The sequence below is a fragment of the Nematolebias whitei genome, chromosome 19 (assembly GCF_014905685.2).
Source record: "Nematolebias whitei isolate Nwh7 chromosome 19, NemWhi1, whole genome shotgun sequence".
Lineage (NCBI taxonomy): Eukaryota > Metazoa > Chordata > Actinopteri > Cyprinodontiformes > Rivulidae > Nematolebias > Nematolebias whitei.
In genome coordinates, this window is record NC_056516.1 from 38,560,755 (window position 1) to 38,573,615 (window position 12,861).

The 12,861-nt window shown below is 43.9% G+C and overlaps 2 protein-coding genes across 2 annotated transcripts in view; both read right to left on the bottom strand.

Moving 5' to 3' along the window:
- The window catches only part of pithd1 (PITH (C-terminal proteasome-interacting domain of thioredoxin-like) domain containing 1), a 5,764-nt gene extending 3,214 nt beyond the window's left edge, over positions 1-2,550 (bottom strand). The window contains exons 1-4 of the mRNA XM_037692797.1: positions 2,232-2,550; positions 1,268-1,311; positions 487-564; positions 190-294 (exon numbers count right to left, since the gene is read on the bottom strand). Of these exons, the coding sequence (XP_037548725.1) occupies positions 190-294; positions 487-564; positions 1,268-1,311; positions 2,232-2,411 (407 nt within the window). The 5' untranslated portion in view covers positions 2,412-2,550. The remainder of the gene's footprint in view (positions 1-189; positions 295-486; positions 565-1,267; positions 1,312-2,231) is intronic.
- Positions 2,551-5,217: 2,667 nt separating this feature from the next.
- The window catches only part of eloa (elongin A), an 11,034-nt gene continuing 3,390 nt past the window's right edge, over positions 5,218-12,861 (bottom strand). Inside the window, exons 2-12 of the mRNA XM_037693453.1 lie at positions 11,945-12,001; positions 11,721-11,833; positions 10,599-11,107; positions 9,383-9,687; positions 9,199-9,307; positions 8,111-8,263; positions 7,875-7,972; positions 7,153-7,333; positions 6,948-7,080; positions 5,836-5,984; positions 5,218-5,754 (exon numbers count right to left, since the gene is read on the bottom strand). Of these exons, the coding sequence (XP_037549381.1) occupies positions 5,693-5,754; positions 5,836-5,984; positions 6,948-7,080; positions 7,153-7,333; positions 7,875-7,972; positions 8,111-8,263; positions 9,199-9,307; positions 9,383-9,687; positions 10,599-11,107; positions 11,721-11,833; positions 11,945-12,001 (1,869 nt within the window). The 3' untranslated portion in view covers positions 5,218-5,692. The remainder of the gene's footprint in view (positions 5,755-5,835; positions 5,985-6,947; positions 7,081-7,152; positions 7,334-7,874; positions 7,973-8,110; positions 8,264-9,198; positions 9,308-9,382; positions 9,688-10,598; positions 11,108-11,720; positions 11,834-11,944; positions 12,002-12,861) is intronic.

The following is a 12,861-nucleotide window of genomic DNA, read 5'->3' on the forward strand; positions in this document are numbered from 1 at the left end:
TTGTCAGTTCTCGTGTTGTTCTTAGTTCTTGTGTTGTTCTTAGTTCTTGTGTTGTTAGTTCTTGTGTTGTTAGTTCTTGTGTTGTTGTTTGTTCTTGTGTTGTTGTTTGTTCTTGTGTTGTTTGTTCTTGTGTTGTTGTTTGTTCTTGTGTTGTTGTTTGTTCTTGTGTTGATGTCTGTGCGTTCTCACTTTGTTGGGTACTCCAGCTCAGCCTGAGGGTCTCGGTTGAGTCTGAAGGCTTGTTCAGGTTCTCTGCCGGTGTCGTCAAACGACATCTGAGGGATGTTTTTGTATCTGTGGAGAAAAACAACAACCAGCAGATTATAAAACGTGTAAAGAAGCCGCTGAGATTAGCACAGCTGATTAACCTCAATAAGGATTTTCTGTTCCAACCTCCCAAATGCAACAAAGACAGAAAGTTGAAATCATTTTTTTTTTCCATTTTGCTTGTTCTGGCTTTTCAAAGAAACTGAAGCAGAAACTCACAGCCGAATCTCAGCCGGATGAGAGTCGTCGTTTTCTCCAGAGATGATGATTCCTTTCAGCTTCACGCTGCCGGTGAAACTGAAAGAGAAGAGTCACGCTTAGCTCGACTTGTAGGACGCCGAGATGCTGACAGGCCAGACGCCAAGATGTCAGGGTGAAGACAACATGGATCCTTCCTTGGTCTGCTGCCTTCATATAGCTCCTCCCACGTCACTTCGTCAGTGCAGTTACAGCGTGCGCTCTTAGGACTTCATTACCTCAGCGTTCCCTTGCAGCGGACTGAACTTGGCAAAAAGGCCTTTTCTTACTCTGCTTGTGGAACATCTTGCAACAAGAGCTGAAGCTGTCCACCTTGACTTTTTTAAGGGATTTTAAACATTTGATAAGTTCAATAGAACAATCAAAGCAAATATGTTCTTGTTTTTAATATTTTACCTTGTTTTGAATGGTACTTTAATTTTATTGTTTTTATTAAATTATAACTTAGTTGCTTTTATTGTTCTATATGATTGTGTTTGTTTGAAACTGGTCTTAAAATGAGTCCTCATGACTCTATGAGACTACCTGCATAAATAAAGTTTAAATCAAATTCAATGAAACCACTTCAGGTCAACATTTACAGTTAATGTATAAACTATAATAAATCAAAGGAAACACTGTTTGACAGAAATATTTCAATTATGACTAAAAGAAAAGATGAAGAAACAAGAATTTTCTGTCAGCTTGGGAACAAAATGAGACAAAGAGCAGAAAGTGGAAGTTCAGAGTGAGGAAGACTCACGGGATGTTGAACAGCAGCTCTTCATCTGTGTCACTCTCAACGTACTACAAGAAAAAAAAAAACAGCTGCGTTAAGTGTTTTAATTCTTTGATTATATCTACAGCTCAACGGAAAAATCAAAACTGAACATTTGGTGTTTTGGGCTCGTTTACTGTAGATATTTGATGCGCTTTTTGGTCACATTTAATATTAAATACAAGATATACACACTTTGCAATGGAGTGAAGGAAATTATATACATATAAATAAAATTATATAAATTATATACACATATATATTACATATACATACATATTATATACATATACCCTGATGCATGTTCATATACAGGCACACACACACATGTGTATATATATATATATATATATATATATATATATATACACACATATATATACATATATATATATATATAATATATATATGTATATATATATAAAATCGTTTTTTAGTCTTCTGTGCATTTTCTGAAAGACCCACAAACAGTTTTGTATTTTTAAATCAAAGTGTCTAAACTGTAGAAACAATTCAGCATTTCTGATGTTGCGAGGTTCATTTTGCATCCATTGGTCTTTATGTTGTTTTGAGTCTCTTTCTTGTTATTTTATTTGACTAAACTTTTGTCATTTTGCTATTTAAAGTGCTATGTCTATTTTTAATGACATTTTTACAAGTATTTGCCTTCTTATTCGTTTTAGGAGTCATCACTTTTTTGTTATGGTTTTGTTTGTAGGACCCCTCGAGTCTCCCCGATTGCGCCTGATCAAAAACACTTCATATATTCTTTAGAATCGACGCTTTGTTTAAAAAATAATTTTAAACACACGCCATGTTCCGTCTGAGCCGGTTGTAAACTACAAGTTTGCCGTTTGTTTGTTTAAAGCACCAGTCTCCTGGAGAGTTTGCTCAATTGGGGGTTAAGGCAGGACGAGTGCCCCGGAAAAAGGCTCCACGCGCGGGTTACCTTGTCTCGCTGGTTCCGCTGGTCCCACGGTTTGAAAACCAGCTTTCCGTCTCCGTCCCTGCTCTCGTTCAGACACTGCAGCTTCTCCAGGTCGATGCGGCTGTACAGTCCGAACTCCAGGCCCCTTTCCGCGGGTTCGTGCTCCCCCTCGGACCCGCAGCTGTGCCCGTGGCCGTACATCGTGGATTCAAACCGCGAGCAAAAATAACAAATGTGCTGGAATAAAATGTTTTTATAAACTGAGACGTGATCAGCAAGTTTTCCTTTGCAGCGTGACGCGAACCAGATACAGGAAGTGAAGCGGAACAAAGATCTAGTTCCGCTCTGAGTTTCAAAATAAGACTTAGCCAATACACCAAACGTGAACCTTCATTTAACCCATTCAGATCACAGATCTCTTTTGAAAGGGAGGCCTGGACCTGAAGGCAGACTAGCGTGCGTGTTTTTGGTCTGTGGGAGGAAACTGGAGTACCCAGAGAAAACCCACGCAAGAACATGCAAACTCACACAGAAAGAACCCGAGTCCAACCGGGGATTGAACCCACGGCCTTCTTGCTGTGAGGCAACAGTGCTAACCACTGAGCTGTCGTGCTGCCACCCAGGACCTTCTGCGTGTCAAGTAGTGTATTGCTTTAATCAGGTTTTACAAAGGATGAGATGTGCTTTAAAATCAAAACTTGTCCAAGTTTGTTTTATTTAGTTTAGATTTAGTTGACATTTTAAATAATTTTGGTATGAGATATGTTGTTGTTTTGTGGTTTGTTTCTTAAATCAGTTTAATTTCTTGTGTTTACCAGTTTTCAAATACAGTAACTATATCCTTCACATAATTAAACACCTAAACTAAATGTTTGTATCCGCAAATGACAAAAGGAAAACACACTTTCATCACTTACACTATATATTTAGGTTTTTTTAAACTCTTGCAAACCCCCACAACTAATTATTAAATTGAACTTGAGTGAAATTGTGTGAATGTATAAAATGTACTCCGCTTTACCTTAAATGGGAACTTTTTTGAATAAGCTTTTATTTTGAAGACCCTGTGAGTTACAGGAAGTTGTTCACTGCTACCATGTTTGCGCGGCAAATAGAGGCGGAGCAAAACCCTGGAGATCTGCCTTCTGATTGGCTCGCGTCTTTTACCGCAAAACGTTGACACCGTCGCAAATTGTTTACAAGCGTGACAAACTTCCATTCAATAATTCGTTAAAAAAACACTTTTCATTTTGTGGTTTAAAAAGTTTACTGAAAACTTCACCGTTAAAATTAAAACTTTTCAGATTTTGCAACTTTATCCACACCAAAAATTGGTATGGTATAAAGTTTATTCATTTTAAAAATACAAAACAATTCCATAACTATGTAAAAAAATACAAGAGATTTAAAATGAAAGGCAGCAGAAAGAAGAAAAAATCTTATATCTGCCCCTTTTTTCAAACAATTAGTTCAATCATAATAATCTTATTATATTATAAAATTATAAATTTATGCACCTGAAAAAATAGTTTGTACCTTTATATAAAAAAACAAACTTTAAAGTTACACAAAACAATTAAAAAAAAAAGTCAAAAGCCTTTATTAATAGTCAGTTTAATAAAATAAAAAAAATTTGCTCAAGCTCAAAATTTTATTTATTTATTTATTTTATCATCAAAACTGCAAGGAAAAAATCCACAAGGAATTTTAGGGGCAAAAGTCAATTTTAATAAAAATGACCATAGAACATTTATTAAAATCTAATAAAATTACAGTTTTTCATCTACTTGAGCCCATGATGAGGGGTACCAGGTCCCACAGCTTAAATAAATACATCTCATTGAGGCCTGAAGCCGCAGACGTCCTATGAACTTCTTCCTCCTTCCTCTTCTTCCTCCATCGTTCAAACAGTTTGTCATAATGAAGCCGAGTGAAACAGACTCATTCAGCAGCAGGAAAACACGATCTGAAGCCACAGGCGCGCTCAAACAACACAACAAGACATGTTTCTGACTTCATTTTAACCTCGCGCACTGAAATGTACCACAAAAAAAAAGGGTTAAATAAACACATTGAAATCCTCCAGCAGCCATAAACAGATTGAAGTTTCCCATTTTAGTCATGTGATCATAAAGAAAACAAAAATCAAAGTATTTCTCTGTAACATAAATGAAACCATTTCACAGTTTGGAAACTATCAATTTGTTCTTTTGGAAATTTGATAAAACTCCTCAGATAAACATAAGCAGCTTGTTAGCTTAGCTTAGCACAGAGACTGGAAACGGAGGGAACCGGTCAGCCTGACTCACGTGAAACGTCTAAAACCAGAAAGAGCTCATGTTACAATAAAACAAGCAGAGAGGTCAAACTACCGTCACCAGAGTTCTGTGAAGAGGAAACATCGTCCTGTCGGGGCTGCAGCCTTCAGCCACAGGAAAGATAAAACCTCGGGTGACGCTCGGTTGGTTTGTGTCTCGCATCTGATGCCGACTCAGAAAAAACAGACGTCGAGTTCTGAACGACTGCTGAAACTTGCTGAAGGAGCCTAAACCTAAATCTATGTAACTAAATACTGAAAGTGGGAAAATAAAGGTTGGTTAAAATGTTTCAAAAGTAGAAAAGTTACTAAAACAATCCGTCTCCTGAACGAGCTGAACGTTTTGGTGTTTAAAAAAAGTCTGCAGGACTTAGAAGCTAAAAATGTGAGGTAAAATGAAAAATAAAGGCAAAGAGCTAAAAGTTCAAAACTGGACACGTTGAAAAGTTTTGAAGCGTCCACACGAACCAGGCGGATTTAAAACTGGAGTGGAAACACTGACCTGAGACCAGTTTTTAAAACACCTGTTGCACCAACAGATAATAACACTGTTTATGCTAAACCAGGGAAAGTCCAGCCCTGAACAGGACTAGTCATCGCTGGGGGGGAGGGGGGGCGCACAGTGACTGAAAGCCAAGCGCTCAGGGGCCGGACATCCAGCAGTTATTGTCATTAAGTTTGTTTTATGGTTTAAAATCTAGTTTTATTTAAAATAAACCCACTGGTGGAACGAACTGAGTTCATCCGTGGGTCTGATTTGGCCCCTGAAAAGCCCTGAGCCAGACTTTCCTGTTAGCAAAATATCTCGTGAAGCGCTGGGCAGATTTTCATCAAAGTAACGGTTTGTTGAACGTCTGCGACCGACTCTACAACTCTGCGACTCCTTAAAGGACGGCGGCCTCAGCTGCCCTCAGTTTCCAGTGTTTGTGCTCGGCTGCCGCGGGTCAAAATAAATCCTGCCATGACAGAAACGAGCCCTGCTGCTCAGAACCAGGCGCCGTCTGCTCCCTGGAACGCTTTGATCGAGCGGAACGCTTCAAACCGTGCAGGCGGAGCCGCCGTCCCATCGGTTCTTTGTTAATTCGGGTCAGAATGAGAACCAAGTGAAGGAAGAAGGTCTCTGGTTAAAATCCTGCTAAAATTAAATTAAAACCGATCAAACTCACTACCGGCGGGAGAATCTGTTCTTGAACGCTTTGATGGTTTTGGCCATCATGGGGGCGATTTCTGCAGGAAAACAAAAAACAGAACAAACTTCAAACAAACCGTTTTTGTTTTAATAAAACAGAAAAGTTCCCGCAGACTTACTTTTGACTTGTGGCTTCTCTCGGCCGGCGTGTGGCCCCGCCCCTCCTCCGCTCGGCGCCGAGGAGCGGGCCGGACCTGCTGGAGAGTTTAACAGGGAGGAAAAGGAGCGGCTCGACTCACCGCTGGCATCAGTGGTGGATGCTTTTACTCTGAAAGAAACAGGAAGAGGACAAAACAGCTGAATGTAAAATAAAATGTATTTGGGACTGCAGCTGTTGCTTCAGTTTCTACAACAAAACAGAAAACCAATAAAACTTCTTTCCTACAATAAAAACTTTTACTTCTTGAAGGAATGCATAATGCAGTGAGACTAACCTGTAAAATAAAGGTTGAATGCATATCGCCCACCGCCTTTTTACACCAGTTTCTACAATTATTTAATTTATTACAGCTGATTGGTCAAAACTTTAAAAAAAATGTTATGTCCAATCTGTTAGAGCTCAGAGAGCGTGTTGGGAATGACTCTCAGCTACTACCACCCCAGATTTTAGAAAAAAATCTGCTTCGTGCTCGTCTTGAGACAGAAAGCAGAGCTCTCTCATCAGCAGCTCTCTCATCAGCAGCTCTCTCATCAGCAGCTCTTTCATCAGCAGCTCTCTCATCAGCAGCTCTCTCATCAGCAGCTCTCTCAGCAGCTATTGAAGCTGTGACTGTGAGGGTTTCATGTAGTTTTCTCCACGTCTAATCAAATGATTTACATTTAAAGATCAATTAATTTCAAATTTTGTCAAATGCGAGGCGTTCTGTAGGATCGAGTCCCGTCACGTTACAACACGATTCAGGCTCATATGGAATATTTTACGATAGAATAAATATCGTCAGCCATTGAAGCAGAGACGATGTTTGTCCTCGAGTCTGTTAATAAAATATCTCGTGACGCACTGGACCGGTTTTAATGAAACTTTGGTACTGTCAACTGTGTCTGTTAGCAAAATATTTCAGGACCCATCTCACTGGAAGTTCATCGAACTTTTCAATTAAACTCTGAAATAACGACCGATGAGTTAGAGATAAAATAACTTGAGTTTTATTTATTAAAATCATCGTTTGGAGGCTTTTCAACTCATCAAACACCGTGAAGAAGATTTCACCGCATGCTTCAGTGAACTCACTTGATGGGAGCCGTGTCTGCGGTCGAGGCGGCCGTAGACGAACCGCCCGAGGTGCCGAACTTCTCCTGGCGGCGGCGGACGTCGCGCGGCGGTTTGGCCGCGGAGTTCACGTAGGCGATCTTCACCTGGCGCCCTGAAGGACAGTCAGAGATCCACGCTCACATCGGGTCTCGACCCCCAGAGACGATCGGTAAAGAGCCGGTACCTTTGGGTTTGTTGGCGTGAGCCGAGGTGATGTTCTGGGTGAGCATCCGGAGGCGCTCCTCGCGTTCCTCGTGCAGCCGGAGGTACAGCTCCCGCCACGACTCGAACTCCTGAGGAGTCTCCCGCTTGAAGTCGCGCTTACAGTGACGCATCCACAGCTCATCGGAGTCCTCCGTGAAACACTGGGGGAGGAGACGCACGATGAAAAGCACACCGGCCGAAGGCTAAACGCTCGAAGCTACGAGAAGCTACGAGAAGCTACGAGAAGCTACGAGAAGCTACAAGAACGACACTTCCTGAGAAAACTCAGCGAGAACGACAAGAGCTGAAAGACTGCTGAAATCAGCTGAAGGATTTTAGCTCCAACAAACAGCTGAAGAAATTATTTTAGCTCCAACAAACAGCTGAAGGAAGGATTTTAGCTCCTGTGAACTGAAAACATGAGACATGTCTTCATGGTGTGCCGGGTGACAAAATATGGATGAAATAAAACATTTAAACATTAACAATAATCGTCTCCCTCCAGCAGAAGGACTGTATTTTTAAAGTCACGTCTTTAAGAATCAAATCAAGCTAAACCGAGCCGGACCTGCAGTTTCAGAACCGCTCAGCGTGGAGTTAAGCAGCTGTTTGAAGGTTGCAGCCGGAGGGCGTTTAATTTAATCCAGATTATCCCAGAGGACAGATTAACGTTAAAAGCTTGATTTACAGACTCGGACGGACCTGGTTGCTCTGCTCGATGCGGTACAGCTGCTCCGGGGTGCACCGCTCCAGAACTGGCTCCAGGATCTCGAACGGGACTCCGCCCACCTCGGCGATGGCTGGAAGAGAACCAGACGGACACGTGTGAGCAGCAGTTTCTGATCCGAGCCTGCACAGCTCGAGTCATCTGTAAATGACCTGACCCCGCCCCCCACCCCCAAAGAGAGTTTTATGGCTGCAGCGAGGAGACGGCTCACAGTCGATGTTGTTCTGCAGCACCCGGATGCACTGCTCGTACAGACTCATCATCCTGGGCAGGTAAGACGTCTTCGACCCTGAATAAACCACCATCTTGGAGTTGAACCTCTTCCCCGTGAACCCGGCGTCCTCCTCGTCGTTGGACACGAAAACTGAGAGGGAAGCACAGAAAAAGGAGTTACGTCAACGGAGACGCTCGAGCAGCTGCAGCTGAGATGTTTCATTTAAGGATTCTGCTGTCGGTTTTGTTCAACTGAGTCAAACTTTAAAGAATTTAATCCAGAAAACATTCATGCTTTCCTGTTGAAGTGTTCATATAAATGCAGAAATAGGGCGGGGCGATATGGACCAAAATTAATACCTCTATATTTTTAAGATAAATGGCGATATACGATATATATCTCGATATTTTTTCTTTCCATAAAGTAATAAAAATATATTTCTGAGTCAAAGCTTTGTCCCAGTTGTCACACACACCTTTATCAACAACTGCTGTAACTGAACACAGTAAATGTATGAAAAATGTTTATTTTCCTCCATAATAAACCAAAAACAGCTGAATCTCTTCAAATGTAAAGAGAACACATACAGAGCAAACGTAACGAAAGACTCTTCTTTAAAACGTCTGATTCCAGTGAAGTTTATTCATTCAACCTGTAATAACCTTTATTAACAAACATGTTAGAAAACCCACATTTGACTTGTTTACTGAGCTCTGTTCTGTTTGGGTACAGCTCGTTTCCTTCTGAATTTAATAGTTCCCGTGCTCTTGAATGCACCCTGGCTGTTCCGACGCTAGTGAACGCACCGCTCTGTGTAAGTGCAGAGCTGCGTGAGTCAGTTGGTTTCTCTCACGACGTGCACGGAGCTGTGAGCTTCTGCTTGTGCTTTACCGCTGTGTGTAAACAGCAGAGGAAACGGAAATAAATCTCCCTAAACTGGATATTTGTCTCCGTGTTCGTTCAGAACAGTTCAAGACAGCAGCCGTGTTTACATGGACACACGCCATCGGATTAAACGCCCCATTCGGAGCGCAGGTGAATGACTCGGAGGTAAAATCTGGTTTGTGGTTCAGAACCCGTTTTACCTTTACGCCTCTGAGGGGACAGCGGCGTTTCGATGGAGGGGAGGGGCCTGTAGTTGGGCTGAATGGCGGGCAGCGGGATGTCAGGGAGCGTGGGGAGAGCTTCGACAACCTGCGCCACAAAAACAAACCGTTGTTTTTACCCAAACATGAAAAAGCTCAGAGGACTGTCCCAGAGAGGACTCACCCTCCTGCTGCGCTTCTCCGGCTTCGCTTCGGCTGAGTCCGAGCGAGGCCGCTTGGCGCTCTGAGCCACGCTCTTCTTGCTGGACTTGGACGAAGAGGAGGAGGAGGCGGGCGGAGCCGCCGGGGTCTGACGGGAGGAGGAGGAGGACGATCGGCCGTGAGACGACGAAGGCTGCGACAGCTTTTTCTTCTTCTTGACGGGTGTCGGAGCGTCGTAGGTGAGGAAGGACTCGAAGGACATGGACGGCGTCTTGAAGTCGTCTTCCTCCTCCTTCAGCGGAGAGTCTTTAGGAGCTCGAGGTCGCCCTGAGAATAAAAACACATAAATCATAAATAAATCTGAGCCGTTAGAGGCTTTGACACCAAAGACTGATGATTTGTATTCGTGTAATATTTCCCCACCAAGTGATTTTATTTTAGTTGATTTAAATGTTTAAATTAAAATATGTTCAAAATGAAACCAGTCTGGGAACTAACGCAGGAATAAAACACGACATTTTGAAGATTTGTGGAATTTATTGACGTTTAATCGTCGATCTCCATCTTCTACGTCTCGTGTGGTCGGGTCGTGGAGGCCACAGGTCCAGGAGAGAAACCCTGACCTCGCTCAGACCCCCAGAGACGAAACGACTTCCTGTCCGGCGAGCTGACGGTGCCGGGCCGCCCGGTTCTGCGCCTCAAAGACGTCTGCAAGCGAAACTTGAAGCAGCAGGTACGACACGCCTCCTGGGAGGCAGATCATTCAAGACACGCTGGCAGGAAGGAGCGCAGCGCCGCCACCAGCTGCTCCAGGACTGGACTTTTCAGGCACCAAAAACAGCGAGGTCTCTGACCATGTTCTGGTTCTGGTTCTGGATCGTGTTTCAGCTTCGTTTCTAATCAGATCGAAGAGAACACGAGTCAGCGGCTATCAGGGAACTGTCTGCGTTTGGTTTGTCACTTCCTGTCAGCAAAAGCTTCAGATGATCTGAACAGGAAGTTCTGATCCAAACTGATAAAACTTGACAGAGGAGGAGGAGGAAGAGGAGGAGGAGGAGCCAGTTTATCTGCTGCTGAGGAGCAGATTCATGATTTACTGACAAACTGCTTGTTTTTGATCTGCCTGTCTCTTTGAAGAACGCTCAGATTTATAAATTCATCTGATCTAACAGAACCTGGACCGATGGGATAAAGTTACCAAACAGAAATTACCCACAGTCACTGAACGCCACACTCACCGTCTCCTCCTGTCTTCTTCTTCTCCTGTTTCCTGTCGTGTGTTGTGGACTTCCTGCTGTGTTTCTTCTGCTCCGGACTCTTCGGCCTCTCTCGTTTCTTTTCCTCTCCTCCTCCTCCTCCTCCTCCTCCTCCTCCTCCTCGGTCGCTGCTCGTCTGAGCGTTGCGTTGCCGTCGCTCCTCGTCCCGGTCTCTGTTGCCATGGTGATGGTTCTTGATGGGTTCTTTGCTGGGTTTGGTGTGGAGGACATCTTTTCGCGGAGGAGGAGGAGAAGGGCTGGGCTCGGGCTCCTGCTCGGGGCTCCCGTACTCGTCTGACTGGTATCCTCCTCGATGCGGGGGGCTGTACTGGTTCTGATGAGGAGGCGAAGGGGAGTAGTTGGTGTGGTAGCCCCTCTCCTCCTCCTCCTCCATGTAGGAGTGCTCCTCCTCAGGGGAGGGCTCCCGGTGATCTCTGTGGCCATGAGACAGCTGGTGTGACTGGGAGGACTCTTTGGGGTGACTGTTGAGTCTGAAGAGGAGAGAAGAGCGTCGTCATGGAAACAAGGATCAAAACAACAAACAACAAGTAGCCGAATGACGGCTGAAATTTGTTGGAGAAGCTGAAACTAAATGGTCAAATTAAAAACAACTAACGGGAATATAATCCAAATTTAGCTCAAGTAAGTACCATCAGGTAACACGTAAGAATATACACCTGGTAAGTACTTGATATACACCAGATACGTAACTGGTCCCTGGCAGCATTGGGCCAGTATACACCAGTCATTTACCTGGTAAACACCCAAGTAAATATCCCAGTAAATACCAGGTGAAAGTACCTGGAATAAACTAGGTAATTACTTACAAAGTGCGCCGTAAGTACCAGGTGAGTATTAATGAAGTACCCGGTAAATACCAGAAGAATACCCGGATTTACCCTTTATATGCCAGGTAAGTACCCAGTAAGTACCTGTTAAGTACCAGGCAGGTAACAGATAAACACCCAGGTGAGTACCAGGTGAGTACCAGGTGAGTACCAGGTGAGTACCAGGTGAGTACCAGGTGAGTATTGCTTCAGTAGGTGTCCAGGGGAACAGAGACGAGAACCGACTCATTATTTCGGGCAGGTGTGCAGAACGTACCTGTCTGCAGACTGGGGAACCAGTTTCTTCCATTTGGCCACGAGGCTTTTCGCCAGGTCTCCGGCGACTTCGTGTTTCCTGAACGAGTTCACGGTTTTTCCCACTCCAGTTTCCTGTCAGGAAACAGAACATCTACCTGAAGCCGTCGGAGCGTCTGCTCCGCAGCAGCTTCACTTTCTGACGTTTTGTAACTTTTACCACTGAGAGGATCAAAGCACACTCACCACCAGTATATCCACAGTCATGGGCAGCTCTCCCAGTCGCTTGAGAGTCTTCAGTAACTGAAACAGAGCGAGCGATCAGAGCTGCCACACGGAGAAACAAACGTTTTATTTTATTACAGAGTGGAGGAAAAAGCAAGAAGCAGCACCTCAGAAGGTTTTTGTGTTTCTGAGGAGCACGAATGTTCAGGGGAGCTCCACGTGAGAGAAAATTATTTAAATCGTTAAAATCTAAGTCCCTCGAGGAAAGACCCACGTTCCTCTACAGAGCAGAACATCATGAAACTACTCAAGGAGGAAGTTTGTGTTTCTTCTTTGTTTCAGATAAAACGAACCTTCTCTGTGAAGCACGGCGGTGGAAGTGTCATGGTGACGTCAACAAAAACCTGAGGTGAAAAAACACGAAACTAAAAACATCAGGAGCCCGGTCAGGACATCCAGAGGAGTTCCAGGGAGACGGTCTAAGCTGGACCGCTTTAAAACCCCACGGACCAACAGAACCACAAGAACCAGGAGTTACTTTGGGGATGTTCTCAGACGTTACAATCCAGAGTTACTTTCACAAACTTTCCGGACAAGAAAAAAAAACAGTGTTAACCCGGTCCAGAGGTGGTTCAGACTTTGCAGGGCCTGAAGGTAACCTGGTCCAAAGGTGGTGCCTCTGGACCATTTCTCTGGATCCATCTGGAATGGATAATCCACCAGTGGAAACCTGGACAAGTACTCCAGATCATTGTTAGATCAGGGTTCTGTGATGGTCTGGATTTGGATCAGGGTTCTGTGATGGTCTGGATCAGGGTTCTGTGGTGGTTCTGGGTCTGGATCAGGGTTCTGTGATGGTCTGGATTTGAATCAGGGTTCTGTGATGGTCTGGGTCTGGATCAGGGTCCTGTGGTGGTCTGGATCAGGGTCCTGTGGTG